General features: G+C 37.3%; 2 protein-coding genes across 5 annotated transcripts; both read right to left on the bottom strand.

The window, feature by feature from the left end:
- Positions 1-7,472: 7,472 nt before the first annotated feature.
- Positions 7,473-12,982, bottom strand: LOC107643896 (protein NUCLEAR FUSION DEFECTIVE 4). The gene is made up of 3 exons (XM_016347645.3): positions 12,255-12,982; positions 8,585-9,179; positions 7,473-8,217 (listed from the first exon to the last, which is right to left on the bottom strand). Exons 1-3 carry the CDS (start codon positions 12,720-12,722, stop codon positions 7,694-7,696), a joined length of 1,587 nt encoding a protein of 528 aa, XP_016203131.1. The 5' UTR covers positions 12,723-12,982; the 3' UTR covers positions 7,473-7,693.
- A 2,263-nt stretch (positions 12,983-15,245) lies between these two features.
- On the bottom strand, positions 15,246-21,175 carry LOC107643895 (Nodulin-like / Major Facilitator Superfamily protein). Of its 4 annotated transcripts, XR_002363422.2 has the most exons (4): positions 20,503-21,131; positions 18,888-20,111; positions 16,873-16,985; positions 15,246-15,499 (listed from the first exon to the last, which is right to left on the bottom strand). XR_002363422.2 is itself a non-coding variant. In XM_021124321.2 (3 exons), the coding sequence occupies exons 1-2, from the start codon at positions 20,995-20,997 to the stop codon at positions 18,924-18,926; spliced, it is 1,683 nt and encodes a 560-aa protein (XP_020979980.1). In that variant the 5' UTR covers positions 20,998-21,131; the 3' UTR covers positions 15,246-15,499; positions 18,888-18,923. The 4 variants fall into 4 exon arrangements, 3 of the variants coding, with proteins under 3 accessions (XP_020979980.1, XP_020979979.1, XP_016203130.1); XM_021124321.2 differs by lacking the exon at positions 16,873-16,985; XM_021124320.2 differs by lacking the exon at positions 15,246-15,499 and having other exon boundaries at positions 16,743-16,985.
- Positions 21,176-21,994: the final 819 nt, after the last annotated feature.

Raw genomic sequence — 21,994 nt, 5'->3', positions numbered from 1 at the left:
CCTTTCAGAAGTAACCGTGGGCTCGGCTCACCGATCTCCACGGGTATTACCGTATCAATCCAGTACGTCAGGCGGAAAGGGGTTTCTCCCGTGGAGTTTTGCTTGGTTTTTCGGTAGGACCAGAGAACCAAGGCGAGTTCATCGACCCATACACCTTTTTTGCTATCCAACCGCTTCTTAAGGCCTAGCAAGATGACCTTGTTTGCTTACTCCACTTGCCCATTCGTCTGGGGGTGTTCTACCAAGGAGAACTTCTGTTTTATACCCAGGTTGGTGAGGAATTCTGCGAACTTCTTATCGGTGAACTGCGTCCCATTATCCGAGATGACGATTTCTGGGATACCAAACCGGGTTATCACCTGCCTCCACATGAACTTTCTACAATTAGATGAGGATATGCTGGCCAGCGGTTCGGCTTCTATCCATTTGGTGTAATAGTCCACAGCAACGATGAGATGTTTGACTTGTCCTGGACCAACCGGGAAGGGTCCCAAGAGGTCGACTCCCCATTGTACGAAAGGTCGGGAGGACGTCAGTAGACTTAGTTCAGAAGCTGGTGCTCTGTGGAAGTTGGCATTCTCTTGACATTTGGCGCATTTTTTACGAATTCTTTGGAGTTTCTCATCATTGATGGCCAGTAATATCCAGCTTGAATGAGCTTCCTTGCTAAAGCTTTGCCCCCGATATGGTGGCCGCAGCATCCCTCGTGGACTTCTCTAAGCACGTAGTCCATCTGGTCGGGATGCAGGCACTTCAATAGGGGTTGGCTGAGTCCCTTTCTGAATGGCTCTCCCTGTATCGTCGTGTATTTGGCTGCCTCCCTTCTCATCGCTTTGGCCTCCTTTTCGCCATCGGGGAGTTTGCTGTTCTGCAAGAAATCAACGATGGAGTCCATCCAGAAGGGGCTCATCTTGGTCAGGTGGAGGGCACCTGCTGGTTCTTTGGTGATGCCTTGAATGAGGGATCGGTTGCCGGCTCCAGGTTTTGTGCTCGCTAGCTTGGATAGGAGGTCTGCCCATGTGTTCCTTTCCCTCGGAACGTGTTGGACCGTGACCTCTTCAAATTGTTTGCTCAGCTCTTTGACCCTCTCCAAGTATTTTTGCAGCAGCGAGTCTCTGGCTTGGTAGCTTCCATTTACTTGCGCGGTGATGACCTGCGAGTCGCTGCATACTTCCAACCTCGTGGCCCCGACTTCCCGAGCTAGAACCAAGCCCCCTAGGAGGGCTTCGTATTTTGCTTGGTTGTTTGATACGGGAAACTCAAACTTAACCGATTGTTCATAGATGACTCTGACCGGGCTTTCTAAGATGATCCCGGCGCCCCGGGACGTCTAGTTAGAGGCTCTGTCCACATGGAGCTTCCATCGTGTGTCCGCGTCCTCGGTTGGATTTCCGGTTATTTCCACTAGGAAGTCTGCCATTGCTTGCGCCTTAATCGCATGTCGGGACTCGTAGCTTAGATCATATTGGGACAGCTCGATGGCCCAGGTCATCATCCTTCCCGCCAGATCAGGTTTTTGGAGCACCTGACGAATCTCCTGGTCCGTTCTCACGACCATCTGGTGACCTTGGAAGTACTGTCATAGTCTGCGGGAAGAGGTCAAGAGTGCTAGTGCCAGTTTCTCCAGCTTGTTGTACCTAAGTTCTGTCCCTTGCAGCGCTCTACTCACAAAATAAATCGATTGTTGGGCCTTCCCTTCTTCTCGTACCAACACCGCTGCAAGTGCTCCTTCTATTATGGCTAGGTATAGGTAGAGTGGTTCTCCAGCTCTGGGCTTTCCGAGCACCAGGGGTGCTGCTAGGATTTCTTTGAAGTGGTTGAATGCTTCCTCGCATGCAGGAGTCCATTCAAACGCTATTCCCTTCTTCATCAGGTTGAAGAAGGGCAGGGCTTTTGCTGCCGATGCACCGAGGAATCGGGACAACACGGTGAGCCTTCCCGCCAGCCGCTGAATGTCTTTGATGCAACCCGGGCTCTTCATCTGGAGTATCGCTTGGCACTTTTCAGGGTTGGCTTCCACTCCCCTTTGGGTTATCATGAACCCCAGGAACTTTCCGGCCTCCATGGCAAAGGCGCACTTAAGCGGGTTGAGCCTCATGCCGTGTTGTCGCAGGGATGTGAACACGTTCTCCAGGTCGCTTATGAGATCATCAGGTCGGGTGGTCTTTGCGAGGATATCGTCCACATAGACTTCCACCGTCTTGCCAATGAGATCGCTGAATATTTTGTTCATCAGCCTCTGGTACGTTGCCCCCGCTTTTTCAGGCCAAAAGGCATCACCTTGTAGCAGTAGGTCCCTCCTGGCATTATGATCGCCGTTTTATCCTCGTCTGGCCGGTGCATCGGTATCTGATTGTAGCCGGAGTAGGCATCCATGAAGTTCAGATACCGGTACCCCGCAGCCGCGTCAACAAGTGCATCAATGTTGGGGAGGGGGTAGCAGTCCTTGGGACATGCTTTGTTGAGATTAGAGTAGTCTACACACATCCTCCATCTCCCATTGTGCTTTTTTACCAGGACCACATTTGATAGCCAGGTCGAATAGTCCAGTTCCCGGATAAACCCCGCTTTGAGGAGGCTGGCCGTTTGTCTGGCCACTTCCTCTGCCCTTTCCTGAGACATTTTTCTTCTCCTTTGAGCCACTGGTTTGGCTTTCGGTCTGATGGCTAGGTGGTGCGACATGAGTCGGGAGTCTATCCCAGGCATGTCGGCGGGCGTCCAGGCAAAAAAATCGCCATTGGCTCTGATCATTTCCATCAAAGGCTCTTTTAATTCATGGGGGAGGTTTCTATTCACGAACGTGAACTTTTCCTCCGTGTTCCCGACCCTAAACTTTTCCAGGTCCCCTTCTGGTTCGGGTCTGGGCTTGTCGTCAACTCTGGCATCCAGGTCAGCGAGAAACACCCCTGATGCCTCTTTAGATTTTTTCCTTAAGGAGAGGCTGGCGTTGTCGCAAGTGACTGCCATTTCCAGATCTCCTTTTACGGACCCTACCGACCCGTCTTCAGCTACGAACTTCATTATCAGCATTCTAGTGCTGATGACTGCCCCTAGGTCGTTGATGGTCTTCCTCCCTAAGATGATGTTGTAGGCGGTGGAGTCTCGTAAGATCACGAACTCGGCCATCACTGTTCTTCTCCCCTGACCTTGTCCTACGGAGGTCGGCAAGGAGATTATCCCGTCTGGTTTGATGAAGTGGTCGCTAAGCCCTACAACACCGTGCTGGTGGGTCTTTAAGTCGGCATCCCGCAGACCCAAGGCGTCGAACACGTTGCGGAACATGATGTTCGAATCCGCTCCAGTATCTACAAGGATCCATTTGATGAGGCCAGTTCCCACTCTGGCCGTAATGACCATAGGGGGACTTTCCGCGACCTCGTTAAACCATTGGTCCTCCAGGCCGAATGAGATGGATGGAATTTTCTTGGGGTTTCGCGCAGAGGATGTAGAAACCGCCAGGACCTTGGCATCTTTCTTATGTGCCGACTTGGACCTAGGCGCTGCGTTTCTCGCCGTTACCACGTTCACTATGGTAAGGTCGTGGTCATTGTCCTCCGGTTCTTGGCGTCGCTTTGCTGCCTGGGTCTTGTCTTCGCCTTCCTGGTCGCGGTTCCGTCTCCTCGGCTCCCTAATAAGGTGGGAGAACTCGGCTAGCTTTCCATCCCTGATGGCCTGCTCCAGTGCGTCCTTTAGGTCGAAGCAGTCTTGCGTCTTATGCCCGTAGCCCTTGTGATAGTCACAGTAGAGGCTTCGGTTTCCCCCTGTTCGCTCCTTCAGTGGTCGGGGTTTAGACAAGATCCCCTTTTCGACAATTTGTTGATAAACTTCCATGATTGGTGCGGTGAGGGGAGTGTAATTGGTGAACTTCCCGACACGAGGAAACGGTCTGGGTGCCTTGCTCGGACCGCCGTCCCTGGCGTGTTCCTTCTGTCTTTCTCCGCTCCCGCGGTGCCGGTCTTGGTTGTAAGAGGGTTGCCGTTTGTTGGCGGCCACGACTTGGCTGACTTCCTCATCGTTGATGTACTCCCTAGCTACACATTGGATCTCCTGCATTGTCCACACCGGCTTCGTGGTGAGGTGCTTTCTGAAGTCCTCGTTTAGAAGTCCGTTTGTCAAGCACAGGCTTGCAACTGAGTCCGTCAGCCCGTCGATTTCCAGGAACTCATCGTTGAATTGGTCTAGGTATTTCCTGGTCGGCTCTCCAGACCACTGAGTCACTCCAAGCAGGTTGATTGGGTGCTTCGCTTTTGCAATTCTAGTCGTGAATTGGGCTAGGAAGGCATGGCTGATGTCCGCAAAATCGGTCACTGAGCCCTGCGGGAGGTTATTGAACCATCGTATTGCAGGTCCCGCCAGGGTGACTGGAAAAGTGCGGCACCTTACCTCGTCTCCCACTCCCTCCAGGTTCATCCTGGCTTCGAAGGCCGTGAGGTGTTCCAGCGGGTCTTGCGTTCCGTCGTACCTCATGTCCGTTGGCTTGTCAAAGTGTTTTGGCAGCCGGACCTCGAGGATGGAACGATGAAATGGGGTTGCTCCCATTATCACGGGTCCCCGCATTCTCGTCGTTCTTCCTTCGTCGTCCTCTCGACGAGTGTCCTCGCTGTCACGACCCGTGGTACGCCGCCTCTCGTACCTGGTATAGATGATGGGGTCGCGGCGTCTTCTTACGTGTCCTCTCTCTCCGGCGCTCTCGGATTCAGCTCGTGGGCTGGCTGTACGTCCGGAGTGGCTCCTCGAGTGAGAACGAGAGTGGCTTGGCTCTGGGGTGTGCTGGTCATGCTCCCGGTCTGCTAGCCGGCGTTCCAAGTCCTGCATCCTGTGTCGCAGCTCTTGGATCATTTTGGCGCTGTTGTCGCCAGTTCCTCCGAAGGGTCGTCTTTCGGGAGATCGGGTGGTTCGTCTTGGAGGGGACCTTACGCGTTGTCGGGAGGAAGTCACGGAGGGTTCCCCTCTGCGCTCGGTCTCATGGCCTGTTCCTCCTGGGCCCAGTACAACATCCATTCAGGCGACTTGTGTCTCCACAGACGGCGCCAATGTTCGGTTGGTCGGGTACCGGACGATTCGGATCGGGAGTCCGATTGATGAAGGGGGAGGTCTCGCCTGGTTCCGGTTTACTGGGTTGGAGTAGATGATGTCCCGAGCACTTCGCGTGAGGAGCGGGGTGTCACCTGCAAAGACACTCCGACGCTCTAGTCAGCAAAGTGTGCAGGCAAAAAGGGTGAGTGGTATGTGACGTACATTGGGGGAAGGGTAGGTCCTTCCTCATATATACCGTGTCAGAGGTGGGCCCTGCAAGGACAGGCCCACCTTCTTCGAGACCTTCCTTACACAGCTGTAACGAAGCTGTCAGGGACGCGTGTCAGGGACGCGTGTCCGGGTCGGTGGCTGAGCGCCTCACTCCCGACCGCTCGGGTCGAGTAGTGCCCGGGTCGGGCTGGCCCGTAAATGGTTTGGGCCAGGCCGTAACAGGTCTTGATTTTGAGAAATTGGCGAAACCTGGGGAATAAGAAGATACTAATATGATGAATGTTCTTCGAAAAAAAATTATAGATTAATTGCTTCGTGATGATTTGAGTGCGGAGGAAGTCATAAGAGAGTACAAAAAGCTATGAGTGTTAATATGGATGACAAAATGAGTAGTTCTACCAAGACCTATCTAAAATAGGGGCCATCACCCCGCTCCACCAAATTAAAATAGACTTAAAATATTAGACCATTTCATTTCGTAGCAGGTTGGGAGTCGATATATTTTTTTGCCTAACACTTTTTTTTATTAATTAAATTAAATAAAATTAATAAAATTATTTATAATAATATTTTATTCTCAAATTATTGTAAAAAATAACCATTTTAACTTAATTTTTAAATGATCAATTTTGACCAATAACAATATCTAAAAATAGAATACAATACAAAAAATTAAAAGAATTTTGTAAACAATGTGGATTTAGCAAATTTTTTTTATTTAACAGGTTCCAAACCCTACTCCAAATTTATTAAGAATTACGGAGCAATAACATATCTATACATTGCTAATATGTTAATTATCGAAATAAATTTATCTAGAATTTGTGAAACAAAAAAAACAGCCAACTTCTAGTAAAATTGATATAATAGTAGACATAACGATATATAAGAATAAAATTGACTTTAAATCAATTTTATTATATTTAAAATTAAAGATATTAAAAAAGGTAATTCATCTCACAATTAAAAGAAATAATACATCCTACAATTTTAATTTTAAATTAGAAAAAAAAAAACATACGAAGACTTGAAGTATAATTTTAACAATTTTAATATGGTGCATTCTATGGTATAGAAAGATAGGTGTCAATGCATTAGTAGTTCACATTGATGATTCTTGAATGGGAAAGAATCAATTAGAGTACACAATTGTTGATTCATTAGACCCACAAAAAGAAAGAAAGTGTGTGATATTGTATCTGTGCCATAAAGACAACTTATTAGATCTTTTTATTTTAATAAATTGAATAAATATTTTGTTTATTAAAATAAATAATTTAAAAAATTATTATCATGTAGATGAGATATATATATTTATAAATATAAAAAGTATATTTTATAAAAATAATAAAAAATATTAATAATTTAAATTAGATCAAATTCTTAAAAATAGAACATTTTAAAAATATTTTGGTCTAGTGGTTAGCTTACTAGTTTGCTTAGACAAGTCCACCTTTCATATTAATTGAAATGTTCTATTTTTAAGAGTTTGGTCTAATTTAAATTATTAATATTTTTTATTATTTTTATAAAATATATTTTTATATTTATAAATACATATACCTTGTTTACATAGTAATAATTTTTTAAATTATTTATTTTAATAAATAAAATATTTATTCAATTTATTAAAATAAAAAAAACCTAATAAGTTGTCTCTTGGCACAGATACAATGTCACACACTCTCTTTCTTTTTGTGGGTCCAATGAATCAACAATTGTGTACTCTAATTAATTCTTTCCCATCCAAAAGCCATCCGCGTGAACTACTAATGCATTGACACCTATCCTTCTACACATGTAGAAACAATTTCATTTCTACACCATAGAATGCACCTTTTAATATACTAGTGCTATAGAAAGTCTATCAAAAAATTTCAAACAAAATTGCAATGCCCAATAATAGATTAAAGATAATAATGATCACATGGACAAAATTGGTTCACAAAAGCATAATTAGCTGGACATAGTTTATATCCAAATTCATTAAGCGTTAAATTTATATCCAATTTGGCCAACAACACACCATTATACAAAGTAATAGCCTAAATATATAGAAGTTATAGCTCACCATTGATTAAAAATTAACAATCTCCTCTCTCTCTCTATTTAGAGATTTATTAAAAAGTTAATGTATCTGAATACATTTTTATCAAAATAAAATAATTTTCAATGAATAAAAAAGAGAGAGATTTAATTTGAGTATGAAGTATATATAGAACGGACATAAATAAAATTTGTTAAACATAAGCCAGCTTTAAAAAGTTCCCGTGCTTTCAAAAGTATCCCTAACTTTTAAAAGCCGCAAGCACAAGCACTTACGCTTTTTAATTTACCAAACGCAAAATGAAGTGGTTGTGCTTTTTAAAAGGACAAGCACCTCTTGAAAAAACTTTACCAAACCCAGCCATAATATATGTACAGCTCCCTGATTCTCTTCACACCATTACAGGATGTTCTGAATTCTACTATGTGCAACCTGACCATAGAAGTTTCTTGTCCGGAAAAACAAACCAAGAGCTGCCAGAGAACCCAAAACAGTGGCAGATGCCATTATAAGGAAAGACAACATAAAACAATGAGTTCCAATGCACGTGTTTCCCTCTGATGCTTCTTTGTCATATATATACCCAACAACTCTCATTGAAAATATGTAAGATCCCACAGGACTTGCTATTGTAATGGTGTTGAATATGCTACCCATATTTCCCACACCAAATATCTCAGAAGCGATTGTGGGCATTATTGACCACTGAGAGCCATAACAGATACCCACCAAAACTGAACCAACATATAGAGCACCCTGCATTCCAGAAGCAATAATCAAATGGCCAATGCTCATGACCATTAAGGTGATGACCATAAACAAAGGTCTTGCCCATCCTCTTGTGTGTAAGAAATGATCCGAGATATAACCACCTCCGAAACGCCCAGCGAAGTTCCAAATGCTCCACAATGAAACCAAGGAATCTATGTTGCACAAATACATGTGTTCGATACGTTATGATACGATACACAAACATTATTTCCTTTAGAGAAAAAAAGAAACTAGTATAGCAATATATGTTAAATAACATGTCATAATTATTAATAAAATAAAGTATTTATATAAAGTGATAGTATAATTGGAGGAAAATAATGGATATAGACATAATGTAGTATTTTGTCTTAAAATCTTCAAATTACAAGATTTCTGGCACATTTAAAATTAACTAAAGGCTAAATTATTAAAGATATATGAAAATATATGAATGAATGTAGATACATAATGAGAGTATTGATACGAGATACGAGTATGTCACTAATCTTAAAGTATCTGCGCATCATAGAAACAAACCTGTCTCGCGCACGGTGTAACCAAGGGATTCCCCTATCTGGCTGATATTATTAATAGTTGCAAGTCCTGATCCCATGGCACATGCCACAGACAAAAACAAAATCCAAAAGTTGAGAGTTTGTGCTGCTTGCAAAAGGTTCAAGTTTCCTCCCAGTTGCAGAGTCCTCTGTTTGTTAGTATCTGATTCTGAGGACACTTGCTCCACAATTAGTTGGGTTCTCTCATCATGAAAATTTTCCGAGGTATTGGCAAGGGTCGCCTCATGTGCTTGAATTGCGATACAAAGAAGTGAGGCTAGCAACACAATGAGCAAAATCAGCATGAGCACGTGGATAATTAATGGCACTCTAAGGATGTTCTCCAGGATTATAACAGTCATTAGATATGCAGCGACAACCACAGCCATGGAAGAAAACATGTTTAGATATTTCCTTTCGTCGCCCTCTCGGGTGTTGTGGATTCTTACAAACCACATAAGCAGCAAAGTATTTATCGGCGGCAAGAGAGCTAGCATCAGAAGATATGCTTTAGGCTTCTTGTTGAATATTGTCCTATACACTTGAATTAGTATTGCTCCACTGAGACCAAGAAATCCCTATCAACAAAAAGCAAATTCCAAAAGGCAGAACTTGAAAAACAACACAACACATCAGGAACCAAAGGCTAGAATCCGATCAAGTAGAAATGGCACAATATCAGAAACACATACACTTCAAAATCAAAATTATGGTATTTAATTGTAATACTAATATCTGATACCAATACTGGTACAATCTATCTATCTATCTGTTTTTATATATTAGATTTAAATCATCTTTGTTTTTCTAATGATGCCACATTAGCACATTTGCTTACTTGGCAGAGTTTAGAAATCAACCAAACAAATTTTAGAAAATTAAAAATTAAAAAAAAAATTAAAACCATAACTCTCATAATTAATTAATTTATTACATATTATTATTCAATAGAAATATAAAGTATTAATTAAATACAATAAACATCTACATTAAAACTGTCATAATAATATTATCATAACAAATTTTAATTTACAAACTATTCAAATTCCATACTATTTGACATACTTATATATCATACATAAGACTCTTACCGATATTACTTTATTTCACAATTTGTGGTTCGCCTACGAGAAATATTTACACTAACAAATGAAGAAGAGCCTATTTATTTAAAAATGATTCTATTACATGATTAGATACAAAATAAAAATATTTTTTGTATTTTTAAAACAAATTTATGAGAAAAAACACTCTTATTACTTTTACTATTTATACTTTTTTCATTATTTTGTAATACTTTATGTTATTTAAATTATTCTGATTAAAAATAGCTTATTCAATATATTATATGTACACACACAATAAATATTCTAAAAAATTTTATTCTTACTATTATAGATGTCATTGAAAAACTGTATGCACTAAGAGAAAAAGAATAAATAGATGTCAAAGAAAAATCCACAAAAAATATAAAAAAATAAAGTATTTGTACTACAACAAATAAAAATATTACAAATTCAAATTATAAAAAATTTCATTAAATTCTATCAAATTGTACCTATCTAACTCAATAATTATTATAGATTCAAAATTAAATTAAAAAGTTTTAAATCAAAGTGCTACAGTAACTTCTGTGCTATTTGATAAAGAAGCAACAAAATTATTAGGTACAACTACCTTAAATCTAATTACACTCCAAGATAACAATGACACTCAAACATCATCCTAATTGAAAAATTTATATAACTTCACACTCATATTTGAAATCAAAGTAAATGATTTTAACTATGTTCTCAACAATACACTATTACCAAGACATTTATCCCAACAAAAAATACAAAAACTCAACTCCTATTACAACAAATAAAACAGGTAATACAACAAAAATTTCATTTATTCAAAACATCATTTATATTGCTCATTTAAATTCTTCATTGATTATAGGAACCAACTTCACTATTACTAATACCATTAGACCTAGATGACATACAAATCAAGAGATTAAAGAGAAAGAAAAATAAACGAATTTAAGACATCTTTAGATGAAAAACAAATGCAAAGATGAGACAAAACAAAAGATAATAAATCAGAAAATTTATACAAGTCAACAGTTCAATAAAAACATGTCTCCACAAGAACATATGATAGGAAGAAGAAAGAAACAACTCCAACAACAACCGAAAATAAAAAAAAAAAGACAAACATCATATAAGAAGACTAAGTCTGTCAATTAAAACAAATACGCAAATAAAAAACAATAAATAAGATATAACTTTGTACAACTTCAATGTAAAAAAACACTTTTGTATTATAAAATATTTTATATAAAAACACATCAAATTTAATATTTAGTTATATATAGTTTAATTAATTTCTAAATAATATAACACTTTTTAAAATATACTATATACTATCATTAATTTATCATCCCGCGCATCGCACGGGTCTCACTCTAGTAATAAATTAATAAGTATAAACCAAAACAATTAAATATGATAGGGTGGCGTTGTCATTTTCATCAAAGTGGTACCTAAAGTATGAATTGAATCAAATTAATCAAATATTGGATTTTGGGATGCTCCAAAGTAATGGGGACAACAAAAGTAAGCTAGTTAGTTTAACTCAAGAATTTGTATCTAACTCACCTAGCTTGAAGAATTCATAACGTAAACCAACAGAATCCTGTCTATACTATCTGAACAGAAGAGAGAGAGAGTGAAATGGAGTTGCTTAGTTTAGAAAGTTCCATTTGAGGGATAATTATGTCAGTTAGCACGTAACAATTTAATTAGCTCATTGAAAGTTTGGCACTGGTGATATTCTACTCCATGTAGATCACAAATTTCACTCATTTTTCACTAAACTTCTCTCGGATTCTACTTTCTATACTTTGATAAAAAAGACTCCTAAAACAAAAAAGATGGCAATTGAGAAAATTCCTAAATTGGTAGCCAAACGTTTTTGTGTTGGACAATTTTTTCTTCTCCATTTTTAGAAAGTTGGAAGTCTCTAACCATGCAAATGTACTTCAAAATTTGAGAATGACAAATTTTCATTCCTCATCATTTTTCTTCAGGACAAGTTCCCCACTACTAATCTAGCACATCTTCTCCATTGACAAGGGATAAATTTGCTATTTCAAATGTTGAGAATTTTTTTGTGGGAAAATTAATGACCACTAAACAAGAGCTAATTATTAAGAAATACTAATCACATCAAAATTATAAAAGATAATTATTTTAGCTACCGTAGTTATATAATTAGATGTTGCTTTCAAAATTAAATTCGCATAAGAGAAAGTCTTGAAAGCTAGCACTCTTATTAAAATCTAGCCAGTATTTAACCATTAAGGGAAGAGCGTGTAATTTCACACTATTAGAACCATTAAAAATACTAATAATGATTAATTGATAGCTACAAATTACAAAATATGTTACCCTTAACACTACTGTTCATATAAAATTATTAAGTTAGAAATTCACCTGCAAACTACAGTTAAAAATTATTAGATAATTTGAACCAAATTATTATTTAACAGTTATCAATTATCCATTTCATAATATGAGTTGTCACTGCTTGTTTACGTTGAAACTCACTTACAGTTGTGCATACCTGAAATTGATAGTTAACAACCGCATAGTTTGATAATTTACCTTCATGATGCCCACAATTGTTCCCCTATAGTCAGGGAAGTTGTGGACGCCGGTGACAACATTGGAAGTGTTGAAGTATCCCTGAGCCTGGGCTGTCACGTACATGAATAGGCACATGATAGGCACGGGCACCGGAGCGATAACGCCCGCAACCGCTGCCCACATGAGGAAATAGCCCAAGAAGCATTGGGCCGAGCCCAATAAGTGGATCAGCCAGGGCCCGTTAGCTGTTCGGCGCGCAGCGAAGTCGTAGAGAAGGCCGCAAAGGACACCGGCGTTGACCCCTACGTCCTTCCAGACAGACACAGTGGTGAGAGTTGACTGATCGTAGTGCAGCGTTGACTTTAGGGTTTGGGAATAGATTGAGAAAGTGTAGAGTGATCCGCTGCTGCACTGAATCCATGTGCTCGCCACCGTGGATATCCACTTCGATTTCGCGTATGAGCTCAATTTCTTCCAATCCATCATCACTTTGGTAGATTGATTTTGAAGTTCCTAGGTTTTTTGACATTTTTCAGTGTGTCGGTTGTTATTCTGAAGTTTTAGGGTTCAATCAGGTAATGACGCCTGTAAAGTCGGACGCTGTTCGTTTTGCCACTTGTTAGTTGTTACTATTGTAGTATTTGAAATGGGCTTAGCAACTTTATTATTTTTCAGTGTGTTGGGTTCTTTCGTGTTCTCCTTATTCCTCTTCTCTGTATGTTCTACTTCTGTTGTGTTAGTGAGTCATGTTCTGTTCTGTTATGTTACGCTGTTGTTACTTGTTACAATGATGAGAAGGTGATACTGTTAGGCTGCCTTTGTTTTCACCACACAAAGACAAACTCAAAATTGTGATTATCCTAATAAAAAAGATATTAACAAATAATTTATTTTTTATTTTTTTTATTAATCATTATTTATATTAATTTTTTATAATTATATTTATTATTATATTTTTTTTAAAAAAATTTAAATAAAAAAATAAATTAAATTTTTATAATATATTCTAATTTATTATCAAATAAAATATAAAAATACTAATTTTTGTGTCTTAATTTTTTGTATTTTATTTTTTATATTTTTTCTTATTCTATTCTCAGAACTAAAAACAACTTTAACGATGTTGTATTCTATCACCATCACAAAAAAGGTGATACTTTAGTCAAATATATTTAGGGCGAAAATATAGGTGCGGTCAATTTTTCGTGAAGTTAATAGTTGAGAATTATTAAATTATTTAAATAATTTGATTAAATTTTCATCTAATGGTTATAAATTATTAACTTCACATAAAGTTTGACTATAGCTAAATTTCTCCCCATATTTAATACGTTAAATCATTTAATAATTCACATTATCATATGTTTTAATTTCGTGAAGTTGAAACCTTACAAGAATTAAAACTTGAAACTGCAATACGAGAATTACCGTAACTGGGATTTGGAAAAGAGAGAATAAGAACTGTATGCAGCGTGTAAGAATTGAAGAGAGCGAGTTCTTATGCCCTAATCGCTACCGTTCTTTTTCTTGAATTGAATTTTGTAAAAGGAATTTCCTAATTAAGGAGTATGCCTGATCAAAACCTTCAATTTTGCGTTGATTTAGATTTTAAGACAGGATTTGGTTCTGACTTAAAACATGTTATTATTCTGTCTTTCATTTTTGGGTTTATGTATTCCATTTGGATTATTCTCTACATACAAGTCATTTACACATACAAGTTTATACAAGTCATTTATATTGTATTGTTTAAGAATTTTTTTTGTATGTGTATTGATAAGTTCTATATAATTCAAAACTCTTCCTCTCCTTCCTTGCATTATAAAAGTGGATTTTATTTAATTAGGATTAATTTGTATAAACTTGTATGTCAAAAAGACTTGTATGTATAATAAGTCTCATTTTATTTTGGACTTAAATGTGGTTCATTATCATTGATTAATAAATTGATAAAGAGTATAAGTAATAAAAACTACTAAACAATGAACAGTATCAACCAAATGAGAACTGGGAAGCCAGACCTCGAAGGTTCTTCCCTAGAGAGTTTCCTCATTTTTCGAACAATTCGAATTTTCGTATGTTGAACAATTTTTAGTACGTATACTGTATAGTTTCCCTTGCATTTGTTGCACATGAAGATTACCAAGACAATTCAAATAAAGCCTCTAGATGAATGTAAGAATATAAAAATAAAATTGAAAACAAATCATTTCCAAAATACATAGAAAAACAAAAGAAAAGATTACTTGAGAGAATTACAATTTAAAATTAGTTGTAGTCATCATATATAGCAAATGTATAAATTCATTCAGATGTCATTTTTAGAATTAAAAAATATCTCATTAATGGAAAAAGGAAAAAAGAAAATTCAAATGCATCTCTCATTACTTGAACATAGAACTGCTTCAAGAAATTTTATAACTTTCATTCAAACATGTCAATATTCGCAGCAAACTAAATCTCACTTGATTTTTTCTTGCCTAATACTCTGCATTTTCCATGTAAAAAATAGAACTTAATCATAAACTGCATTTTTCAAATAAAAAAGAACTAGTGAGAACAACGTCCTTACTACCAGCTGGCCTTATATAATATGTGCATGGTGCAATTCGCCATTAATATGAAAATTTTGCTCATCAATATTAAGGGCTTGTTTGGGTGAGCTTTTACGAAAAGATCTTTTTTGAGTTATCTTTTTTTAAAAAATCTTATAGAAAAGTAAAAGTAATTTTATGTTTGAATATCTCATGTAAAAAAGTATTTTTATCTATCAAGTATGTTTGGGTATAACAATATAAAAGTACTTTTTTGTTTATTTATTACATGAAAAACATCTTTTTTTAAAGAAAAAAGATCTTTTAAAAAAAGATATAAATTACAGCTTCTCAAAAAAGATCTTTTTTTATTTTACTAGTGCTTTTACTTTTACTACTAGAAATTTGCCAAACACGTTAAAAAAATAAAAAAAGATCTTTTTTATTGAAAAAAGATCTTTTTTTAACAAAATAATGGCGCCCAAACATGCACTAACAATAGCAACAAAAATCTTTCCCCACTCTGTTATGTTGGCTCAAACCGCTCAATAGATTGGACAACATTTTCTTTTATCATATTTAAAACATTAACATATAAATCTCTTTTAATAGTTTCACCAGTAGTTTCTCTACTTCAAGCCATTGGAATACCTTCTATATTATCTACTCTCTTGTTATTGGATACGAAGACACCACTGCTGTTCTCATTGTCAATCTCTTCAGCCACTCCTAAGTAACATGGTCATAAGAGATAGTTCAATTGAATGAAGTGAACAGAAAAAGCTCAAATCACAACACATAATACCTCTCGGGAGTGGAATGCACCTAGTCTATGATTAAAGGGGCGCCTTCATAACATTGTTACTGATATTTATTATTGTTGTATTTTTTGTAGTATCAATATGGTGAAATATCATGATATCATATTATTTTTCTCAGAAAATTGTGTTATAGGAGCAGGAAAATATAATTATCCTTGCAAAATTTACAAAGCAAGTACGGTGCACGCAGAAATTCAAATTTGGTCCAGCCATCCTATATTCTTGCATACTCTGATACTCATATTAGATCCCTAAAGCCCCACCAGAAATGTATTGCATCAAGAAAGCCTAGTGTAGAAGATGTCCACCTATGGATCTTGAAGAGCTCAATTAAGAAAACTAGTGTTCATTTTCAACTCTTGAATTCTCGGAAACCGAAGACAATGGCCTTCTAGTATCATTGACAAGAGTGCCATACTATTTCTTATCAACACTAATAGAACTGAAATGATCAAATGCTTAACAACCTAACAGAAGCAAAATTGAAAAATAACATAAACAAGAAGCAAATTCCAGCACAATTCAGAACACTAGGCTGCATTTGGAAGGGAGACTTAGACTAAATTAAGTCTCTATATTATGTTTGGTGTAAAGTGTACAACACTGAGTTATGTCTTAGTATCCTATTTGGTTCAAGATAAATATAGAGATGAAATAAGTATATTTACTAAAATACTCTTAACTACTAAAAAAATATCAAAATTTCAGTCTTCGTTCCTAAAAATTTTAGTCCGTTGTATCCCCACTTTCTGGAGGTAATGAAGGGACTGAAATTTTGTATCCAGCGATTGAAATTTTAGTTCTAATTTCTGGTTACCAAACACAATACTAAGTAGTAGTCCCAGTCTCTGAAAACAAAACACTACCTAAATGCGCTCCAAAGTGAACCTTATGAAAGTAATGCCCGAGGTATCTAGTATGGATCTAATTGCATAGTTGCACACAGCAGTGACAGCACTAATACACTACTTCATGGGTGTATATCCCACAAAGAATGTTTAAATTCAAATAGCTCTTTTTTAATCTATTATGATACTTATGTTTCATTTACATTGAGAGGCAACAACGCCAATCGAAGAACAGAACTCTCCCACCTCACTGGCTACAAGTTTCAAAATATCAGCCAACAAAAACTTACTGAATCAAAATTCACAGCACCAAGCAAACGGACACTTTTTCATGATTATTAAGAAGATGCTTCTTTAGCTGCAGTTCATTGACGACAACTAATTATCTTTACTTCACATTCACTAAGATAATTCATATGGCAAAGAAATGTACCTTGATAGCAACAGAGGTGACTCCCTTATCAACACAAAAATATGTTCCTGACCTAGGGGCATTAAGCTCTGAGAACTTCCTCATAATTTCAACAGATTTATCTCATGGTTCCACTGGAAAAGCAACCAAAATATTTAAATGGAAGCGATATGTTAACAAGTCACCAAATTGAACTCAAAACTATCACAAAATCAGAACATAGTGGGAAGGTGGTAAAATTGATTTTGGTAATTTTGAAGCCTAACTCTCAAGTCTCGAAAGCAATTCTTGCCTCCAAAACTGATTTTAATAATTAATTGAACTGAAAATTCTTCACTTACTGCCACAATCATTTTTAGAGGAACCATCGAACATAAGTTTGTCAACTCTAAATCAATTTTGTCAGAATTAATTTTACCTAAAATAAATTTTACAACTAATACAAGTAATTTGAAAAAAAAAAAGTAAGTCTTATACACATCTCCACAAACGTAAAAAGGATGTGCAGCAGACAAAATTTAACTTCCCTAAGTTCTGCCAGATTCAAAAGCCAAAAAGCATTGAAATTTGACAAAAGAAAAAAAATAGAAATAAAAACAAGATTTGACTTGAAAAATCAAAATCCATTTCACGCCTCACAAAATGAGTGCTAATAATTATCTTAAAATAATAATAAGAAGAAATAAAAGAAATTTCAAAATTATGTTAGAACTTAACAGAGAGGATTTTCGCAAATAGGATCAGGATGCAACTAAACACAACAAATAACTACAACACTTTACACCACAGGTCCAGAACCAAAGCTAGAACTGGGATTGTCAAGGGGAGAGAAAGGAAAAGGGTTTGTACTGTAAAGTTCAAAATTTAACACTACAAGCCTTCCCTTCCAGTCAAAACCTTAACTTGCAAAGAAACACTAAGGAGTTAGGAACCATTAGAGAAAGAAAATAACCAGTTCGCAGATAGTAGGCGATTTGTGTCATGCATCAGTCAAAATAATGGCCTCCACTAGTCGAAATATGAGAGGCAAGCAATACATAGATGACACACTGATGGATATTATTGCATATTGACCGAGACTGGGAGTGGCTTAGGGAACAAGACACTCACTCAGTGAAGGCCAGAGGGAGTAGATACATGAAATCTACATAGGAAGAGAGATTATTTCCAATATGTGTGATTTTTGGGTCACAGTAGCAAAAATAGCACTATTGAATGAACGAGATGCATGCTTCATCACCAAACAGAAAATCCAGTTGGTTAACAATTCTTCTTTTTTTTTTTTTTGGATTAAAGACATTGCCACATGAACTGCTTTTGTTACAAGAAGGGCAATTGAACTTGGTATCTAATTTGATCAGCAAGCACAATGCTGCATAAGCTGTTGGCAATCAAGACCTTATAAGTAAGTAATCCAGAACATTTGAGAAGTAATTAGACTTAAAAGACAAGAGATGTAAACTCTAATTCCAGCTTAATAAACCCACTCACTTGCTTCATGACCAAATACATATACACCAATAATTAACAATGGTAAAGAGCCAAGCAACACAGAAATAAAATTTAGTATTTGATTTTGTGTAATTTCTCTATTTTAAGCATGCTCCTCTTTTGAGTTCATCTTGAGTTTAATATATCACAAGACTGAAGTACTCGAGTCATCTTGATTTTCCTTTCCTACATTACTTCTTTTCTTCATCTTTCCATAATTTTTATATTTTTCAGTTTGCTCTGTAAACTTCTGGTTGTAAAATCTTAAGCATCATTTTAAGCTGATGGCCAACTTTTACCAATTGAGGAAGAAAGGAACAAAAATTAATTTCTTCAAAGAATTGAGATGCTCATACTAAAAGATGAATTGATACAGAATGTAACTGAAAGAACAGCAAACTACATCATTTTTCTTATTCCTTCCGACACAAAATAGTAAACTACATAACACAATCCAGCCACACAAAGAACTTCTGGAAAGTTGCAAATCCAACATTTCTGCAAAATAAATCAGAGAATACGAGAACGGTTTCCTCAGGCATTACCTTGTGATGAAATGATACCACCTGAATTCCTTGTCATCACACAGAATGTTTTAATCTTCTGAGCACAACTAGCTTATAGAAATTTCGTGTCCGGAAGTATAATGCGAGACCAGCCAAAAATGCGACAAACGATACAGCTGCCAGGATAAAAAACGATGACATGAAGCAATGTATTCCAAAGCATGAGTTAGCTTCTTTATCGGCTTCCTTGTCGTAAATATATCCGACAACTTTCACAGAAAGTAAATAAGATCCAAGCGGACTTGCAGCAGCAATAGTGTTGAAAATGGTACCCATATGCCTTACACCGAAAATCTCAGAAGTGATAGTAGGCATCAAGGACCAATGTGCACCATAGCAGATTCCCACCAAGACAGGACCCAAATACAGGTTTCCAGGGAAACCAACAGCTATAATGACATGGCCGAAAATCATCGTCCCCAGAGTTGCTGCCATCAACAAGGGCCTCGGCCAACCTTTTCGATGCATGATATAATCAGATACATAACCACCTCCAAAACGGCCAAGAAAGTTCCACATACTCCACAAGGACACCATATTATTAATCTCAATTGTACTATAGCCAAGAGATTCGCCTATTTGGCTCATGTTATTTATCATTGCCAGCCCTGAGCCTAACCCTGATATCATGGTTAAAAACAACATCCAAAAATCAATCGTGCACATAGCTTGCAAGAGGTTCATTTCTTGTTCATGGGTCAACATGTCATCTGAATTCAATTGTAGCTGCCCTGCATCACTAGGCAGCTCTTGGTATTCCGATTGATCCCCTGATGGAGAATAACTAGACGACACGATTAGCTTTTGGCTGTCCGTTGAAGGGGGCCTCTCAAACGAGAAGGTTTGCGCGAAGCTTCGTGACTCCTCCCATTGAGCTTTGATGGCAATGCCGTAGGGGAGTGCTAGTAGAACCATTAGGATTACAAATGTTAACATGCGCGCCCAAGTTGATAAGCTGGTGAAGTTTTGTAAAATAATTATGAACATGAGATAGGCAACAATAATCACAGTGACCACTGAGAAACCGTTCAAATGCTTCTTGTAATTGCTGTCGCGCACTTCATAGATCCTCACCAAAAACATTAGCAGTACACATATGAATGCAGGCAAGCAAGCAAGCATCAGAAGGTATGTGGCCGGGTCGCCATCACAAAATGTGTGATACAGCTGAATTAGGATTGCTCCACTGAGTCCAAGGAAGCCCTGATCAATAATGAAATGCATACCACATTATTAAACAGCAAACATTAAGGATGTTCTGGAATCATCAAAACTCCATTTTGATTTGTAAAAGGTTTTTGAAAAACAATGTGGGTCAAAATATTTATGATAATCATTCACCGGATTATCATGTTAAAGCATTTATTGGTCTGAAGGTTTATGGATTCTTACTTCCTCACATCATAGACAAATTCACTAAAGAGAAGTATTATCCAATAAGAAATGAGTTAATGTAATAACCATATAAGTAAAACCTACTTATTAGTAAGAGACTCACTATTTAACTACTTTTGCCGCTTGATTCATTTCTGTTATTTTCAGTTAACATTCTTTAAATAAAAGATGATTTGAATTTTGGTAACACAAAATGTACCTTCATAATGCCCACAATGGTACCACTATATTCAGGGAAATTACGCAAGCCAGTGACAACATTAGTGGTATTCAAGAACGTCTGGCCGTTAGCTCCAAGCCACGCAAAGAAGCACATAACCCAAACCGGCGGCGTCCCAATGAGCCCAACAACAGCGGCCCACATGAACATGAACCCCACGAACACCTGGACCGCCCCGGCCGCCAGCACCACCCAGGGACCACCCAATGAGGCCCACTTCGACTTTGCCGACAAGCACTCCACGCCACCGCTCCGGTAGGGAGTGACGGCGGTGTAAAGGAGGCCGGAGAGGATGCCGAAGTTGGCGCCGATGTCCTTGAACACCGAAACGGTATCAAGCGTGGATTGGTCGTAGCCTTGCGAGGACTTGAGCACTGGGGAGTAGATGCTGAAGGTGTACGATGCACCGCAGCTCCACTGGATCATTATAGCTGCGGCTGCACCGGTCCACCGATTTAACAACCACTCCGCCATCGGATTTGTCGTTCCTTCGGTACGGTTTTTTGTGGTTCCTTAATTTCCACGACGATGGTGGTGGTGGTTCTTTCCAGTTTGCGGTTGCGTGTTCATATTATATAGAGATCCTTCTCGCAGTTGAAAAATATGGAGTTAATGACGAAAAGAAAGTGTTTGTTATTATCCGCATGGGGATAATGGATTATTAGTTTATTATTAGTTTATTATTACTGTTATTTCTATTATTAGTTGTGGATTTAAAAAGTTGCAGCAGGAAATGATTGTTAATTTATTAATTAATTATTAGTGATGTGGGATTTCGGTATGGGTCACTCTTACGGCCGTCAAACGTGTAAGTTCGGTCCATTTAGGTCTGGCCTGTTAAACCCATTTTATTTATGGGTCATAATTTTTTAGTTTGGACTGTTTATAATTAGTCCGATGAATTAAAAGGGTCAATTCGTTTATCTTTTTATTTTATTTTTTGAAAAATATTTTAACAAAAAATATTATTTTTAGGTCAAAAATCTTTAAAAAATAATATTTTTTAATTGATGGGTTGAATTTTGGGTCGAGTCAAGAGAAATATCGGCTAAAAGTGTTACTTTTTTGAAAAAAAAATAATAAACGGGTCACCTGTTTAGCCCGGACTAGCCCATTTAACCGATTATTTATTTCGGGTTAATCGGGCTCAGTCCGTTTAGCCCGAAATTTAAACGGGCTTAATTTTAGAGGCAAAGTCTGTCCATTTAAATGGGTAAACGGGTTAGCCCGATGAGTTTAGCCCATTTTAACGGCCCTAGTCATTCTAAGAATCTCGCACACTATAATATACAGACACAGGATATGATACGATACAGGATATACGGACACACAAATTTTAAACTTATATAAAATACGAAAACATTATATATATATATATAATATAATATAAAGTATTTTCAAATAAATTATAATAAAATTTTAATATTTTATTAATATTAAAATATAAAATAATATTTTAATCATTTCTAAT

The sequence above is a fragment of the Arachis ipaensis genome, chromosome B5 (genome assembly GCF_059453495.1).
Source record: "Arachis ipaensis isolate K30076 ecotype BB chromosome B5, ASM5945349v1, whole genome shotgun sequence".
Classification (NCBI taxonomy): domain Eukaryota; kingdom Viridiplantae; phylum Streptophyta; class Magnoliopsida; order Fabales; family Fabaceae; genus Arachis; species Arachis ipaensis.
Note: the sequence above shows the minus strand (reverse complement) of the source record. Positions and strands in the feature narration are given on the sequence as shown.